The 16,156-nt window shown below is 39.4% G+C and overlaps 5 protein-coding genes across 8 annotated transcripts; 3 read left to right on the top strand and 2 right to left on the bottom strand.

Moving 5' to 3' along the window:
• Nucleotides 1-409: 409 nt before the first annotated feature.
• LOC9314232 (dehydration-responsive element-binding protein 2F) lies at nucleotides 410-1,852 on the bottom strand. The gene has a single exon (XM_002876380.2). It carries the CDS (start codon nucleotides 1,449-1,451, stop codon nucleotides 618-620), a length of 834 nt encoding a protein of 277 aa, XP_002876426.1. The 5' UTR covers nucleotides 1,452-1,852; the 3' UTR covers nucleotides 410-617.
• A 678-nt stretch (nucleotides 1,853-2,530) lies between these two features.
• LOC9312494 (F-box protein At3g57590) lies at nucleotides 2,531-4,262 on the top strand. Its single transcript, XM_021024099.1, has 2 exons — nucleotides 2,531-3,154; nucleotides 3,245-4,262. Exons 1-2 carry the CDS (start codon nucleotides 2,733-2,735, stop codon nucleotides 3,954-3,956), a joined length of 1,134 nt encoding a protein of 377 aa, XP_020879758.1. The 5' UTR covers nucleotides 2,531-2,732; the 3' UTR covers nucleotides 3,957-4,262.
• Nucleotides 4,263-4,502: 240 nt separating this feature from the next.
• Nucleotides 4,503-6,151, top strand: LOC110228036 (F-box protein At3g57580). The gene is given in 2 exon segments (XM_021024100.1): nucleotides 4,503-5,819; nucleotides 5,821-6,151. Coding segments are annotated over 2 exon segments (1,224 nt in total). The 5' UTR covers nucleotides 4,503-4,622; the 3' UTR covers nucleotides 5,848-6,151.
• Nucleotides 6,152-6,315: 164 nt separating this feature from the next.
• On the bottom strand, nucleotides 6,316-14,107 carry LOC9314231. 4 transcript variants are annotated; one of them, XM_021024097.1, is made up of 24 exons: nucleotides 13,823-14,107; nucleotides 13,627-13,727; nucleotides 13,308-13,518; nucleotides 13,137-13,218; nucleotides 12,714-12,996; nucleotides 12,498-12,600; nucleotides 12,269-12,405; nucleotides 11,650-11,823; nucleotides 11,180-11,382; nucleotides 10,935-11,072; nucleotides 10,716-10,804; nucleotides 10,212-10,359; nucleotides 9,912-9,961; nucleotides 9,565-9,620; nucleotides 9,062-9,225; nucleotides 8,802-8,956; nucleotides 8,517-8,574; nucleotides 8,367-8,439; nucleotides 7,917-8,018; nucleotides 7,718-7,811; nucleotides 7,503-7,628; nucleotides 7,192-7,421; nucleotides 6,961-7,101; nucleotides 6,316-6,722 (listed from the first exon to the last, which is right to left on the bottom strand). In XM_021024097.1, exons 1-24 carry the CDS (start codon nucleotides 13,980-13,982, stop codon nucleotides 6,540-6,542), a joined length of 3,261 nt encoding a protein of 1,086 aa, XP_020879756.1. In that variant the 5' UTR covers nucleotides 13,983-14,107; the 3' UTR covers nucleotides 6,316-6,539. The 4 variants fall into 4 exon arrangements, with proteins under 4 accessions (XP_020879756.1, XP_020879754.1, XP_020879755.1 ...); XM_021024095.1 differs by having other exon boundaries at nucleotides 8,772-8,956; nucleotides 13,823-14,106; XM_021024096.1 differs by having other exon boundaries at nucleotides 7,192-7,406; nucleotides 8,772-8,956; nucleotides 13,823-14,106.
• Nucleotides 14,108-14,209: 102 nt separating this feature from the next.
• Nucleotides 14,210-15,712, top strand: LOC9312493 (acetylglutamate kinase, chloroplastic). Its single transcript, XM_002878116.2, has one exon. The coding sequence runs from the start codon at nucleotides 14,325-14,327 to the stop codon at nucleotides 15,363-15,365; it is 1,041 nt and encodes a 346-aa protein (XP_002878162.1). The 5' UTR covers nucleotides 14,210-14,324; the 3' UTR covers nucleotides 15,366-15,712.
• The last annotated feature ends 444 nt before the right edge of the window (nucleotides 15,713-16,156 follow it).

Raw genomic sequence — 16,156 nt, 5'->3', positions numbered from 1 at the left:
AAAAGGACAGTCCCACGATTAGGTTGACGAGGATAATTCCTACATCTCCCTCCCTCGGATTTTTCTTTTGCAATTTTTTTCAGATTTTGATCAGTGCTGGCAGGTGAAACGTTCTGGTGGGAGTTAATGCATCATGTGATGTGTCTCTAGGTTGTTCAGTTTAGTCGTTTTCTTTTCTCGACAGAATGTTTGCGCTGGTCAATTCGAAGGCGAATCTTGGTTTACAGGTATATTTGTTCCTACCATCATAATCTTTATTTATTGTTTTTCAAATATTATTGGGATATTCGATGTGATCTTCATGAAAAGGGCTATGATAGGTAAGCTTGTGCATGGTTACTTGCACAAAACATATCATTCTTTTTAGGACTGTGACTTTCACTACTATTTAAACTATTGAGCTAAAGGATTGCGAAAAAGTGACCATGCCTCATTAACATCCCAAAAAAAGCGAACAACTCAGTTCATATTCAGAAGTACAATGACTCGTTTTATTGCTGCATAATAATAGACTGCACTCTTAGTCTCTTACTACCTATTTCCCTATTCCAGAACACTACACTAAACCCAAACCATTTGTGTACTTCTGAATCTGATCTACCATGAATTGCTTGTTCTCAATCTAAGCTTCCGCAGTAGTCCCAGATGGAAGGGAAAGATACATCATCCTCAAAATCATAGCTTCTGAAATTGCTGGAGTCGAATTGCATTGTTGTAGTTTCAGTTCTTGGCATCTCGATCAGCGTATCCCAGCTGAAATTCTGAGCTTTGAAAGGACTTCCAGTTTCTTCTTGCTCGTTCCATGGTGGAGGGGAATGACACTCTGCTACCTCACTTGGTTCTGCTTGATTTTCATCCTTCAAGATTCCTAGTTGCTGAAGAAACTCGGTTAGGTCGATCTCTGGTTTCTTCTGATCAGCACCTTCGAACATATTATCTGTTTCTCCCTTGCTGGTCTTTTCATCAAGAAAGCTAGTATTAGTCTTTGATTCGGTGGAGGAAGAACTAGAAGAATAGGATTGAGATAAAAGTCCAGTTTTCTTAAGTTCCTCTAGTCTTTGCTGGATAACGTGAACACTAGGCTGAGCATTCACGTTTAGCATACCACAAGAAGGAAACATAGATATAAACTTCCTTGAAGGTACCCATTTGAACCTCTGAGAGTTAGTCAGAGAAGGTCTCGTATTCCGCTGAAGATGAGGTAGGTTGAGGTATGCATCGTGCCCATAGAGTTTCAGGGCAGCTTCATCATAAGCCATGGCTGCTTCTTCAGCTGTAGCGAAAGATCCGAGCCAAAGTCTTGCCCTCTTCTTGGGCTCCCTGATCTCAGCTACCCATTTGCCCCACGTCCTTTGCCTGACTCCACGGTACTGACAAAGAGCGTTCTGTGGACCGCCTTTACCCCGAGCAGGACCCTTCTTCCATTGTTTCATTGAGGATGATTTCTCCATTTGTTTTGCAGTGAAGAAGAAGATTGAGAGTGAAGAAGGAAGAAGAGGATAATGGAGCTTAGAAAGAGTATGTGAGTGCTTAAATAATGTCACGGTTCGCTTCAATTCCTAGAGAATTGCTTTTTTTCACCCGCGCATGTGACCGTTGCTATTCTCATATTCTGTTATTTTCAAAAGAGAAAAGAAAAAAAGTCTTTTAACCATTTCATTTCAACATCATATTTATATAATTCTACCTAGGCTAAAACTAGAATAATATAATCCCTAGTTCTAGATGTCCCCTGCATTCCAAACAGTCGTAATGCCGACCTTATTATATACACAATTTTGATGATAGCTTAAGAAGTTAGAACAATTGCACACACACATGTTTTTTTTTTTTTTTGGATTATTATGTTCTAAAAATTCTTTAATCATTTGGAACTCAAATGTGTTTTCTTCTTCTGTTTGTTATGACTTGCTCTAATATTGTATATGTTAGGGGTGTTTTTTTTGGGTTCCTACAATAATTTTTCCTGAGACACTTTAAAGCTTTAAAGCTTTTACGATTTATCTTTACCTTTTTGTTGTTTCCTTCTTTCGTCGGAGAATCGGAGAGCCATGCATGAGAAAAAGAGAGGCAAGAGTCACGAGTCGTCGCAGCACACAAGAATCACATGTTCGATCGTGAGAGTGAAGTGACGTGTTTTCTTCATTCTCGAGATTTTCAGATTTAAGCGCCGCTCCCTTCACCATTATCCCATGCTTCCTTCTTCTCTTATCATCACATTTAACTCACCACTTTGTTCCCTAATCCCATTTCTTATTTTAATAATATACATACTTCAACCAAATCCAAAAAAAAAGAAAAGTAATAATTGAACCCATTTTATTCTGTTTCACTGAAAAAAATACATTGAATATATTTCTTTTCTTATTTATATTATTTTTAATCCAAAAAAAGGAGTTTTCCTAAATCAAAAAGCAATCTTTGCTGTTTAGTTACCAAATATATATTTGGTCTTTGCATTCTTTAATTAGAATCCCTATGAAAACTAGTCCATCATTTGCTACCACATATCTAACATACCATACCGAACTTCATTGGCACGTGAGAGAACAAACCAAAAGTCCCAATTATGGCAATGAATAAATGGGCTTAGCTCATTCACAACTATGCTAAAGCCCAAAGGCCCATCAAATTCCAACCTTGTCGTCGTCGTATCCCTAAACGGCTAAACCTCTCCTTCTCCGACGAAACAATCACGCACTCCGGCGACCATAAACGCTTCTTCGAATCCTATGAAAAGAGGAAAATTCATGGAACCAATCCCAACTGATCTCATTATCGAGATATTCTCGAGATTGCCGGCGAAGTCAGTCGCTGGATTTCGTACACTGTCGAAGCACTGGGCGTCTACGCTTCGCAGTCCAGGTTTCACCGAGCTCTTCCAGACCAGATCCTCGAATCGTCCGCGTCTCTTGTTGGCGGCCGAACGAAATGGTGAGTGGCTCTTCTTCTCGTCGCCTCAGCCACAGAATCGATATGAGAAGTCGTCTCATTTGGATTATCATACCAAGTTCTCAGGAGACGTTAGCCGATACATTTGTAGCTATGCCTCAGGTTTGGTTTATTTTCCTGATTTGTGGCTCTCAAAAGATGCATCGCCTGTGATTTGTAACCCTATCACCGGAATGTATGAGAGCTTACCTGATCTGATGAGGTACAGAAATTCTCGAGGCTTTTTAGGGTTTGATTCCATTGATAAGCAATTCAAGGTATTGTCTGAGGCTTATCCGTTTTGTGATCAAAGGGAACATCATGAGATTCTGTCATTAGGAACTGGAGAACTGAGCTGGAGGAGTAATATCATCAGTTGTCCTGCATACGATCGTTCTTTGAGTGAAGGGATATGCATCAATGGAGTTTTGTATTACTTAGCTCAGACAGTTGGGGTGTCGTCAAGTGTGATCATTTGCTTTGATGTTAGGTCTGAGGAGTTCAAGTTTATTGACGCAGAATGCTTCAATGATCAAGTTGATGATACTAGTGAGTTGATTTTGGTCAACTATGTGGGTAAATTAGGAGGGATTAATTGGAAGTATTGTCAAGCTGGTGAAAGGCGTACCGTTGAGTTGTCTATGTGGGTTCTAGAGGATGTCGAGAAGCATGAATGGGTTAAATATGTCTACAGTCTGCCTGAGAATGAAGTCCTTGATTCCTGCGATTTTTCAGTTGCTGGAGTGACCACTAGAGGTGACATTGTATTGTGTATGAAGTATACATGTAAACTGTTTTATGTGTTCTACTTCGATCCCGAGAGGAACACTCTCCAAAGCGTTGAAATCCAAGGTTTTGGAACTAACCTTGAAGCGGTTGAGAATCGTGGTAGAGTTTATGCCTTTGTTAACCATGTAGAGGATCTTAGGGTTGACGATGCAAAGCAACTCAAGTCAAGCATCTCTCAAGTCAAGCATCTCTGCTCCTGCTGTAATAAAGTATCGCAGCCTAATTATCATTACTAAAAGGCCTGAGCCACATGGAGAGAACAAATGAAAGAGACAGTAGGGAAGAGATGAAGACAGAACAAGACAATCATCGGAGTGATAGAGTATAAGAGGGAAGAAAAGAGAGAAGGGGTAAGGTAAAAAGCAGTAGGGCATGTCATATAGTATGTGTTTATGTTCTTTAGTTGTAGACGTTGGAAGGTCTGTGTGAGTGTGAACCAAATCTAGCTTTGGTAGTGTATTACATATCTTTTGCAGAGAATCGTATTGTAGCATTGTTGACTCTTTTTTTAGGTTAATCAAGTTTTACATAGTTTAATGCTATCCTCTACCCGAAATCAAAGTCCAATTTCTACAGTCTATTTATTTGATAACCAGTAGCTGGAGATTCCATACCCAAACTTATTTTGGTCTTCGCATTTCACATACCGACTTCATTGGCACGTGAGAGGACATACCAAAAACTACGGCAGTAAATTAATGGGCTTAGCTCATTCACAATTACGCTAAAGCCCAAAGGCCCATCAAATTCACTGTCTATTTCTTTCGCTTCTTTTTACTCGGACGGACGAATTTAGAAAGAAGAAAAAAAAAATAGGCACAAATTCCAACCTTGTCGTCGTCGTATCCCTAAAACCCTATCATTCTTCTCCGGCGGAACAATCACGAACTCCGGCGAATCCGATGGAAAGAGGGAAAAAAATGGAATCACTCCCGACTGATCTCATTCGCGAGATATTCTCGAGATTGCCGTCGAAGTCAGTGGCTAGGTTGCGTACACTGTCGAAGCACTGGGCGTCTATGCTTCGCAGTCCTGAATTCACCAAGCTGTTCCTGACCAGATCCTCGACTCGTCCACGTCTCTTGTTTGCGGTCGAACGATACAGATGCAATGAGTGGCAATTTTTCTCGACGCCTCAGTCACAGAATCGGTATGAGAAGTCTGCTCATTTGGATTTTCATACCAAGTTCTCAGGAGACGTTAGCCAATACATTTGTAGCTATGCCTCAGGTTTGATCTATTTTCCGGCTGTGCGGATCGTTGATACTGACACGATTTTGATTTGTAACCCTATCACCGGAATGTATGTGGGCTTACCTGAAATCATGAAGGGCAGAAGGTCTCGAGGCTTTTTAGTTTTTGATCCCATTGATAAGCAATTCAAGGCATTGGATCATCAGTTCATTCTAACATTAGGATCTGGAGAACTCAAGTGGAGGAGTAACGATATCCCGTGTCCTCTGTATGAGCGTTGTTCTTCGACTCAAGGGATATGCATCAATGGGGTTTTGTATTACTTAGCTAAAACTCTCTTAGCTGAAACACATTTTGGATTGACGTTTTTGATAGTCCGCGCTGATGTTAGGTCTGAGGAGTTCAAGTTTATTGACGCAGCCCGCTTTAATGATCGTCTACAGGATCCTACTAGATTGAGTTTGGTCAACTGTATGGGTAAATTAGGTGTGACTAATTGCAAGTGTGTTAAGGCTGGTGGAAAACGTACCGTTGAGTTGTGTATGTCGGTACTAGAGGATGTCGAGAAATTGGAATGGGTGAAATATGTCTATACTCTGCCAGAGAATGAAGTCCTTGCTTCCTCCAAATTTTCAGTTGCCGGAGTGACTGGTACAGGTGATATTGTTTTGTGTATGAAATATACATGTAAACCGTACTATGTGTTCTACTTCAATCCCGAAAAGAACACTCTCCAAAGTGTTGAAATCCAAGGGTTTGGAGCTAAGCTTGAAGAGGTTGAGAATCGTGGTGAAGTTTTTGCCTATGTTGACTATGTAGAGGATCTTAGTGTAAACGATGCAAAGCAACTCAAGTCAAGCATTTCTCATGTCAAGAGTCGCTGCTCCTGCTGTCAAAAGTTAGCAGCCTGACAACATCAGGGAAGAGGTATGAGGATGGTGTGAGTAGGGAGAAGAAATGAAAGAGACATCAGTGAAGGTGAAGACAGAAGAAGAAGACAAGAGTATAAGAGAGTAAAACAATGACACAAGGAATAGGTAAAAAGCAATAGGTCATGTCATGTATGCGTTTATGTTCTTTAGTTAATAGTATTCGACGTTGGTAAAAGTCTGTGCGAGTCCAATCTAGCTTTGGTAAAATCGTATGTACCTTTTGACTATCTTTGGCTAATCTAGTTTTCATTTATAATTCCATCTCTCTTTAGGTCTATATCAATAAAATCATCCCCTGTTTTATAGTTTGATGCTGTCTCTACCATTGCACACAATTTTTGCCTTGTTACCATCATCAGGAAGCGGTCTCTGCAACTCGGCTCCATCTGTGAAGAACAAGCACAGCAGAACAGGTACGAGTGCTAACCTAGAGTGAGGACTGGTGTTGTTTTGATTTTCTAATCAGATCTTCGAGTCCAAGCCAAATTAAAAACGTCAAGACTCAGTTTCAGAAAACACAATGGTAGCTGCAGGTTCCGACCATAACTGGTTACTAAAACGTATTTGGTCTTTGCATATTACATAATATTTACAATCCCTATGAAAGTTAGGCCACCGTTTGCTACCACATATCTACATACCAACTTCATTGGCACGAACAAACCAAAAGTGGCAAAAAAAGAAGAACACAGGTTACAACGGCGTTATGCATGCCAAGAGCTTAGCACAGACTTCACGTACGTCTTGAGAAGGATCTGACAAAGATGCTTTTGACAGAACTGATCTTGCTTCGAGCAATCCCTCTGAAATGTTTTCCAGTATCATGTCTTCACTCGCCATCAGTGATGCCATCAGTTTAGCGCCAGCCAGCTTTTCCTACACAACAAGAGTATGATTTGACTTCCGCATAAGCTTAAAAACCAAGGCAGGCATAAATATTCGAGTTCAGATGTTTATAGATGCAGATACTTCCGGAAATGGATTGTGGGATTCACAATTGTCGACAGTAGTCACTTGAGAAAGGATCTTTCATGTCTAAAATTGAAGTTCTTTGTCTACTTCCATACCATTGTATACATACATGCTAGAAATAAGTTTAATAGATTTCTGATACCTTTTCGGATCCTTGTTCAAGAAATCTCAGGGAAAGTTTCAGTAGATCAGATGAAACAGGAAGAAGTGTGGACTTAAGATAGTACATGGCCGAGAATAAGACTTGGATACAGGCTGCACGGACCTCAGGTACAGATATGACCTGCGAAAAATTCAGGAATTCTGTTGAAAACAAAACAAAATACAAACAAATTTAGCCAAATCAGAAATGAGTGTAAGCAGTCGAAAGTACCTTGAGGGAATGAACAAGAGGCGGAAGAGCTTTTCGAGCAAAAGTCTTCTTGGTAGACTCGGGGATTTTTTGACAAGCACTAATGATCACATTTGCCATGCACAGACGAAATGGAATAGGAAGAGGATTTTCACCAGTACTCAGCTTTGGGATAGACGAGCAGTTACTTCTGTCTTCTACTAAACAATGGATCGTGTAATCTAGGACAGAATTACCTGACGCATCAACACCTACAGATCAGGATACAATTTATACACAAGTCTTAAAAAACCATTGTTAGCCCTACAGACATGAAATAGAACGATACTAACCAGATGCGTCCTCCTCTGTTGTACGCATTTGTTCTCCTCCAGATGTTTTCAAAGATTTAAGATCTTGCAGTTCAGCACATATCATCAGTGCCAGACAATCAATGCACCCATGTTGTACTTTGGAAACTGTAAGGAAAAATAACAGCCATGAAGTGAGGAAGTGAAAGGTAACAGAGCTTGAGATATAAATCAACAGCCACTAGCCTGTGTCTTACTTTCATCTTCAACAGAAGGCCATAACAAAATATTTTCCAGGACTTTCCTGATCTTAGGTGTCACACTGTGTGAGAAAGACTCCCAGCCTCGAACCTGCAAGTGCCGGAAAATTTGTAATGTACAAAAATAATCCAATTGATAGTGCATCGAAAGATCACTGAATATGTTCATATAGAACACGAAAGATGAAAATATTACCACAAGGGATGTGCATATAGAAAATAGGCAAGCTTTAATCTTGAGGCTGTCTTGTAGCTCTGTGGCCTTTTCAAGTTGCAATAAAACAGTTGGAAATAGCACCTGTCAAATAAAAGTGCCGGCATATTACAAATTTGGATGATGATGAGTAGGCTTAGACTATGGTGTATGTAAAACTGAAGTGGAGCATTTAGAAATTTTCAGATATAAGAAAATGCACCAAGCCCTTCTCCTTACTAACAGAACCTAGTTATGACGGGTGAAAATTTCGCATGTGCTTTGCTTTCTCATAAAGATAGCAGTGAACTTGAGAGGAAACCTATTAATGAGCATCTACCCTTGTTTCTTGGTATATAAAAATTTACTTTCAAACAAAGGCTTAAAACATATGTAAACATTTACACAAGATTGACTAACAATACAAGAGCAAGGAGGGAAGTCAGTTAGCACCTGGGGATGGAGACGTCCACATAGCTCAGCAGAGAGTTTCCGAACTTCTTCAAATTCGAACTTAGAAAATGCCCTGTATTACTAGAGTTAGTTCGGAAGATATAAAATATAGAGTAGATGACATTTGATGATCACTGAGAGTAAAATAACCTTTCCAAAATGAAAGCGGCAATGCATTGACAATCCTCAAACTTGATGTCTTGGTAGTCTGATAAGTACCACATGACAAGAAATAGATGTGGTGAATCAAGTCTAAGATCGTCAGTATCTACTCTGGATCATGCCGCTTAGGAAAATATAGCTAAAGCATTGAATCTAATTGGGAATAAGGGTCAAACGACCATATGATAAATACCCACTCTTCTCTTATCAGGAAAAGGAAATCAAAGGCATAAGCATGCTTACCATTCACAGAGTCCCCGCTGAGGAATTTACCATAAATTGTAGAAGAATCAATATCATCAAACACTCTTTGGGGAAGCAGTCTTAATATAAGCAGTGGGCAAAGGTGGTCAAATAGAGATTTCTCCGATTTAGCTTTGTCAACTGAACTTTTAGTATCAGATCTGGATATGAAGCTCTCATCCACCCTAAAATAGAATTGACATTATCGATAATCAATATTTTATATCTTGGGAAGTTGTTAAAAGTTTTCTTACCACAGATATCACAATTATGGTGCGTATTTTACTTACTTGTTTAGCTTCTTCATATGTGAAAGTACATGCGGAAGGACCAAGTCCGACGTATCTGCCAAATATTCACTGATGCAACTAAGAAACCTAACGATGATGGCATTGGATGGCTCCAAGAACATCTTGTCAAGCAAAGGTCCGATCAGTGAGTCCCAGTTTTGTACCTGTAAGAATTTGATTTCAGTCAACAAGCAGAATATATTATAATTGCCTAATTATAGCTGGCACAAGCTTTGGTCATTCCCATGCGAAGGGTTTCACAGCACATACACAAGAAAATAATCAGATAAAAGGTAATAGTACTTGGAAGGGAAAAAAAGGAACAACCAATGCCTGAAAAAGTTTGTATTGAAGTTCAGAGTTAAAAGTTCAGTTATCATTTTCTATTCAGTAGTGCACCAACAGTTCGTAAATGGTGCATATACAGCCACTTAAGAAACTAAAATGGATTCATTTCAAAGATAGCATATAATCTAGTAAGTATGACGTATTCCCGTACTTACACTTTTAGCCCACTCTGGTATCATTTTTAGCACTCGATCACTGTCAAAAGTTGAACCTGTAACAGTACAAGAAGATGATGAGCATGCTCTTGCCAAAGAAAAACTTGATAGTGTCCAGTTTGTAATTCAGCTAGATTAGTACATATTTTACATCGTTCAAGTTTCACATTCCAGTAATTTTATTTCTTATCCAGCATACTTTGAAGTGTTGAATATTTGTACAATACTTTTGGATTGTGCATATATAAGACAAATGTTTAACACGAGAAGGAAAACAACAAAATGAAGTTTTACCACAAATTACGTATAGCATGCAGCCTATGGCAATGAAATAAGAAGCCAAATACCTTCAGTGGAATGTCCATTGCTTTCTGAAGTATCCAAAGCTTGAATATTACTAGAAGAGAAAAGTGGAGATCAGAAGCAGAAAAGCCTTTTCAATATTAGCGTAATACGATGCAAAAACAGAATTAAAACCAAACGAGGTAGTCAGGTCAATATCTTAACGTATGAAGCATTCGTAAGTTTACTTTTACAAGCTTAACCTAAGAATCCGGTGTGTTCTCACTTAGGGTAAATGGGAATAAACATAAACAAACAACTATGTATACATGGGGGAAAGGAGAAAAAGAGACGGAGCATGATACCTTAGACAGGTCAGCAACATACATATAACATCAGAATCCTCGTTATAATGTTTCAGGACCCCAAGTAAGGTTCCGGTAGCTGATGAGTGTACTTTTCCATTGGATGCATAAATGAGGGTTACTAAATCTGGTAGCACAAAAGATGGCTCTGGAAGAAAAAACAAAAACAAAAATCATTCAGTTGATTGGCTTAATTCTATGGAAAAACTAAAACAAATGTTATCCTATATGAACTAAAACTGCTATCAAGATATGGAATAACAAGCCTTGGACCCATATATTGGGATCTTTACAAGTTTTCCTCATCTGTATAATAAATAATTAATTTAACTCTTCCTTTCAACAAAACACTTCAGCAAACTTTATGAAATTAATCTTATAAAATGAAGAGAGGGCAGATCTCGAGGGCATAGGTGACATAAGACTGCCAATACCAGGAATTGATAACGGCCACAAACAAAAGCTTCCAAAGGAATCACGTATAAAGGCAAAAAGAAGACCAACCAATTAACTTCAGCAACTCTGAAGTTTGTTTACAGATACAAGTTTCCTCGTCTCCAAGGCACTTTAACAAGCAGTCCGCAATCTCTTTCCTGAAATAAGTGCAGAAATGAGTTCTAACTTCTGAGGGGAAGAGAATGCAAATAAACTCAAGGAACTAAAGAAGATGCAGAAAAACGAGAGAAAGAAAATTGAGACAAAAAAACATAAATGATGGCATACCAGTGTATATGAGAAGGAAATGAATCTTTTGACATAAGGATTACTTCTGATATCACATCCATAGAATTCAGCCTTTGCACAGAAGTTCCAGAAACAAGGCGTTGCAGAATTTCACTGAGACAGTTATTATCTGCATTCCTGGTGAATGTTTCTTTTAAGTCAGAAGACAAACTAGGAACCGTGACTGGTACCTAGAAAGCTACTTTCATGATTTAGCACTAAAAGTAAAGCAAGACTAGACATACTTGGAACAATAGTCAGCGAGGAGGACACTAACAGCTTTGGCCGCGCCATCCCTTTCATCAAGAAGGTGAAGCAGCGATGGTATCACAACATCCATGCACATTGTATCCGAAAAGCTGTCTCCGGACTGAGATTGTAGTTTAAAGATGACTGCCTTAAATATAGCAACAACGTCTTCTGATATCTCTTCATTGTTACTGCGAAGCTTCGAATGCAAAGGAAGAACGTAAGTACTAAGATGATCGCATGGGTAATATATCCTTCAAGATTAACTGTATGAGGAGATGTTCTAAATCATGGCATCAATTGAGCAGAACCAAAATTATGGGTTTCATAATGAGTAGGAAGTCAGAAAAGTCTATATAAGAAATGAATTCTAGCATAACTATCAGAACAACCTTTATAACTTTCAAGAGAAATTCATATAAAGTGTGTCATCACTCCCTATTTCATAAAAAATGGTGAAAGATACCTGATGTAGAAGACAAGGCACGAGCTTCATTCCATACTCTGATAGTATGCACTCAAATTTCTTTCCCTCAAAGCGGCCCAACAAAAGGCATAAACAGTTTAGGAAAAACTTTTGTGTCTCTATACCACCAGTTTTGGAGTCAGAACATCTCTGGGGATAACTTTCTGAATAATACTGCATCATTATTATCATTATCATTAGCTTCCCGATGACCCAATCAATTAGGAAAACACTAATAAGAGAAAGAGCAGAAAGCTAGAGAAGCATTAAAACCAGTACTGCGTCATATTAATGCTATGAGCTTCTTACAAACCCAATCAAATTGGACAACACTAACCAGAAGTTAAACAGAAAGCTAGTACACAGCCGTTAACCAATATAACATCTACAACTTCTCTCTGTGTAGCTTATATATGTTTTCGGCGTGAAATAAAAGACTCCAGACCAAATAATCTAACTCATATACCATGCAAACACATTCCATTCAATTTCAAGCAGACTCTACTAAATGTTACTGCACAATTTCTATCTTCTTAACAAAGAATAATAGGTCGAAACTGTAGATGGCAATGCCATAAGCTCTGTTTTGAAACCAAAAAGATTGTCGATAATGTCTAACCTTAATACCAGACAAATATTGCTCCAACAATTCCTTACTAATCTTTGGAAACTTTTGATCTTCCATGTGGAGCAAGACACTGTAATGCCTCCAACAAGAAGAGAGCAGAAGAGCTCCACCCGCAGATGCCGCTGTGCCTGAATTCCAGGGTATAAAACAAAAAATTTGATAAGCAAGAATCATAAACAGAAACAGAAAAGAACAAGGACAGGCGGCATTAGTCAAAGACCTGCTTCCTTTTGGGAGCCACCATGATGTTCTTTCAACTCAATTAACCACTTCAGCACTTGACTTAACCCCTTTGCATGCAGTAGTCGAGTTTTTCTGTTCCACTGAAAGGAATTTTTTGTCAATATTACTCGACTCAAATCAAATCAAGGATAAACTTCATCACTTCAAAATTTTGAACACAGGTCGAGCATAATAGAAGGATCAGTGAACATACAGCAAAGAGACATTGTACAAGGCGTGTCAGATCCTCCAGGTGGTTCCACAGTATACAATTCGCCTCAATGTTCAAGTCTTCAGGTAGAAAACTCTGCTTTTTTTTCTTCTCGCTAATATGAGGTATCAAAGCAACGGGTTGATGAGACCCCATAATGGTTGATGGCTTTGGTCTATTGACCAGAGTATTATCCCTCTTTGCTAAGGCTCCAGTAATTGACAGCAAGCAATCAGCAGCAGAAAGAGAAAGACGAGATGGCACTTCATATCCATCCTGTAAAATGCTAAACAAAATAACAACAGCTCAGAACAAAGTGGAGATGACAATGTATATAAGTGTACAGACTTACTCCATATAGAACAAAAATTAGAGAGCAGGAGATGATATTTATACCCACTGTCCACTGACAAAGAAGTAGCATACCTTCCATCGCGTACAATGATCGACAAGTGAGGCACACAAGATGAAACAATCTCCACAAACATAGAATGTTTCTCCCTAATTCCTGTCAACAAAGAAAAGTATACAAGTACATAAATAAGGAGAGCGTTTTCTTTCCTTCAAGAAAGATAGCCGGATGATTATAATGCTCACCATGCCAAAAACTTTGATCCCCAGTATCGTCGCATTCTACAAGACGTCGGATAAGTAAACACCATCCAAGCGCTAAAATCCTATCCTCGTTCCTAGAAATGATATTCGAAAGATTTCTCGAAAGGGCTTGAAAGAGAACTTCATCTTGAAATAGCCAATTTAGAAGTATCATAGCTGGATTACCATGCTTAGAATCCTTAAACCTTAATGTCTAAACAACAACAAGAATGGTAGAGAAACCAATCCGTAAGAACATACAAGATAAAAGACCGGACATTACAACAATCAAGCAAGGTTTTCACAGGGTTTAAGATATTACATGTTCGATAATGGGTACAAGAATTTCACCCATGGCTTCGTCTCTCTGAGCAGCGTCTCTAACGCACTTTTCCAAAAACCAGAGTGCCTCATCGATAGAGCCTAACGATAACGAAAACAAAAACAGATCACAAACCCCAAAAGAGCATGTGTAAACATAAACACAAATTAAAAATAAAAATGAAAACACCTATAACCTGAGGAACCCTTTTGAGAATCAGGAGAAAGACGGGAAACAGACTCTCGTAGCTTTTTAGGGCGAGCTGAGAGAAGCGTACTCATGAACCTACCTACAGTGACGGAGACTAGAGACTCCGGTTCTGATCTTCGTATCAATTCCTCTTCCAATCGCTCCATTTCACTGTGACTGAATTATCGGCAAGTCCAGATAATTTCCGTCTAATTTGTTGTAGCAATCTCGCGGAGACGACGAAGAATGAAAAAGTCGAGCTCTGTATATTTCCCGCTGCAAGATGAAACGACATCGTTTATGTACAAGATAAAGAGGGACAGAACAACGCACAAATACGTCGTCGTTTAAACTTAGGGCTAGGACAGCATCTTTGTGTCTACGCTCCACGTGGACATTAATCATTGGTTCATTTTGTTGTTTAACTGAAATCGTCGAAGAAGATCTGAGAGATCATCTCGCTTCAGCTCATTCGCCGCCGCTTCCTCCTCCTCCGGTAAGGTTCAGATATGGCCACCGTCACATCCAATGCTTCACCTAAATCCTTCTCCTTCTCTATTTCCAATCCTCTGAAATCACTAATCCCCAACAAATCACCATCTCTCAACTATCCACCTCGCAAGAACCATCACCGTCTAGGTTTATCGATAAACGCCACCGTATCAACACCACCTTCAATTGCAACCGGAAATGCACCTTCACCGGATTATAGAGTGGAGATTCTCTCTGAATCTTTACCGTTTATCCAAAAATTCCGTGGTAAAACCATAGTTGTCAAATACGGCGGCGCAGCAATGACTTCGCCGGAGCTCAAATCCTCCGTCGTAAGCGATCTCGTGCTCCTCGCGTGCGTTGGTCTTCGTCCGATCCTCGTTCATGGTGGTGGTCCTGATATTAACCGTTACCTGAAACAACTCAACATTCCAGCTGAGTTTCGTGACGGACTTCGTGTCACCGACGCAACAACAATGGAGATCGTCTCTATGGTTTTAGTCGGAAAGGTTAATAAGAATCTAGTTTCGCTTATTAACGCCGCCGGAGCAACCGCCGTGGGGTTATCAGGACACGACGGCCGTCTTCTCACTGCACGACCTGTCCCCAATTCAGCTCAATTAGGTTTCGTTGGTGAAGTTGCAAGAGTAGATCCATCTGTGTTACGTCCGCTCGTTGATTACGGTTACATTCCAGTGATTGCCTCTGTTGCTGCTGATGATTCTGGTCAAGCTTACAATATCAATGCAGATACAGTTGCTGGAGAGCTTGCGGCGGCGCTTGGAGCTGAGAAATTGATTCTGCTGACTGATGTAGCTGGAATCTTGGAGAATAAAGAGGATCCGAGTAGTTTGGTGAAGGAGATTGATATAAAAGGAGTGAAGAAGATGATTGAAGATGGTAAAGTTGCTGGTGGGATGATTCCTAAGGTCAAGTGTTGTATAAGGTCTCTTGCTCAAGGAGTTAAGACGGCTAGTATTATTGATGGAAGGAGACAACATTCTCTGCTTCATGAGATTATGTCTGATGAAGGAGCTGGAACTATGATTACTGGATAAATTTGGTGCAATGGGTGATCATCAAAGTTGAGATTTTTGTATTTGAGAATGCCAGTGTTTGTTAATTAGGATGTCAAGTCTTTCAAAGACAAGATTTTCAGCAGTTTTTGTGCTTAGCAACTTAGTATTTGCACCTTTGTTGTCTCATGATTATCCTTAGTCTTAAACAGTTACATATTTGGAGACACTAAGCTGTTCTGAGGATAGTTGTCTGAGTAAATCTTCTTCTTTCGCATTTGTTTTATTTGTTTAGCTCTGTTTCTTCTTCTTCTTTCTAATTTGTTTAGCTCTGTTTTTTCTTACACTGCTACTATCTATATCTTTTGAAAGAACCTATCTGGTCCAAAGGAACAGGCTTGGCTTATTTGATTCGGCTAAACATCTCTCTTGTCAAACTGCTCCAAGTTAATTGGTTGTATTGCTAGGATCGCAGAACATTTTCAGATCATCATGCTTTGGTCAGTTCCTGATTTTATTTGTAGTAGCTAAGGCTCACCTCATAGATTGTGTTATACTGTTATGATCCTTATGCAGTCGACAGTTGTTACTAAAGCTCTTTGGCTATACTTGTTAGATGCAAAGAACTCTTCTTGACACCTTATAACCGAGATTCATTTCCTAAAACTGGTATGAAATCTTCTGATTGCATAACTCATAGGTCACAGAACATGTCTTCGTTGTCTTCTGTTTGGACCTCCACTAGACTTTCTTGTCCTACGGCTTCTTTGGTGTTCAGGTCAACGAGCAGTGCTTAGTTGGACCCTAATTCCGTTTTGGGCTTTCTTTAGGCC

The sequence above is a fragment of the Arabidopsis lyrata genome (genome assembly GCF_000004255.2).
Source record: "Arabidopsis lyrata subsp. lyrata unplaced genomic scaffold ARALYscaffold_5, whole genome shotgun sequence".
Classification (NCBI taxonomy): Eukaryota; Viridiplantae; Streptophyta; class Magnoliopsida; order Brassicales; family Brassicaceae; genus Arabidopsis; species Arabidopsis lyrata.
Note: the sequence above shows the minus strand (reverse complement) of the source record. Positions and strands in the feature narration are given on the sequence as shown.

What these genes read in the sequence shown, in the direction of transcription:
- LOC9314232 (XM_002876380.2), bottom strand. Translation starts at nt 1,451, where the DNA reads ATGGAGAAATCATCCTCAATGAAACAATGGAAGAAGGGTCCTGCTCGG.
- LOC9312494 (XM_021024099.1), top strand. Translation starts at nt 2,733, where the DNA reads ATGAAAAGAGGAAAATTCATGGAACCAATCCCAACTGATCTCATTATC. An exon ending in AGCTTACCTGATCTGATGAG is followed by an intron (nt 3,155 to 3,244) that starts GTACAGAAATTC and finishes TTGTGATCAAAG; the next exon opens with GGAACATCATGAGATTCTGT.
- LOC9314231 (XM_021024095.1), bottom strand. Translation starts at nt 13,982, where the DNA reads ATGGAGCGATTGGAAGAGGAATTGATACGAAGATCAGAACCGGAGTCT. An exon ending in TTTCCTTCTCATATACACTG is followed by an intron (nt 10,805 to 10,934) that starts GTATGCCATCAT and finishes CACTTATTTCAG; the next exon opens with GAAAGAGATTGCGGACTGCT. An exon ending in CATATGAAGAAGCTAAACAA is followed by an intron (nt 8,957 to 9,061) that starts GTAAGTAAAATA and finishes ATTCTATTTTAG; the next exon opens with GGTGGATGAGAGCTTCATAT.
- LOC9312493 (XM_002878116.2), top strand. Translation starts at nt 14,325, where the DNA reads ATGGCCACCGTCACATCCAATGCTTCACCTAAATCCTTCTCCTTCTCT.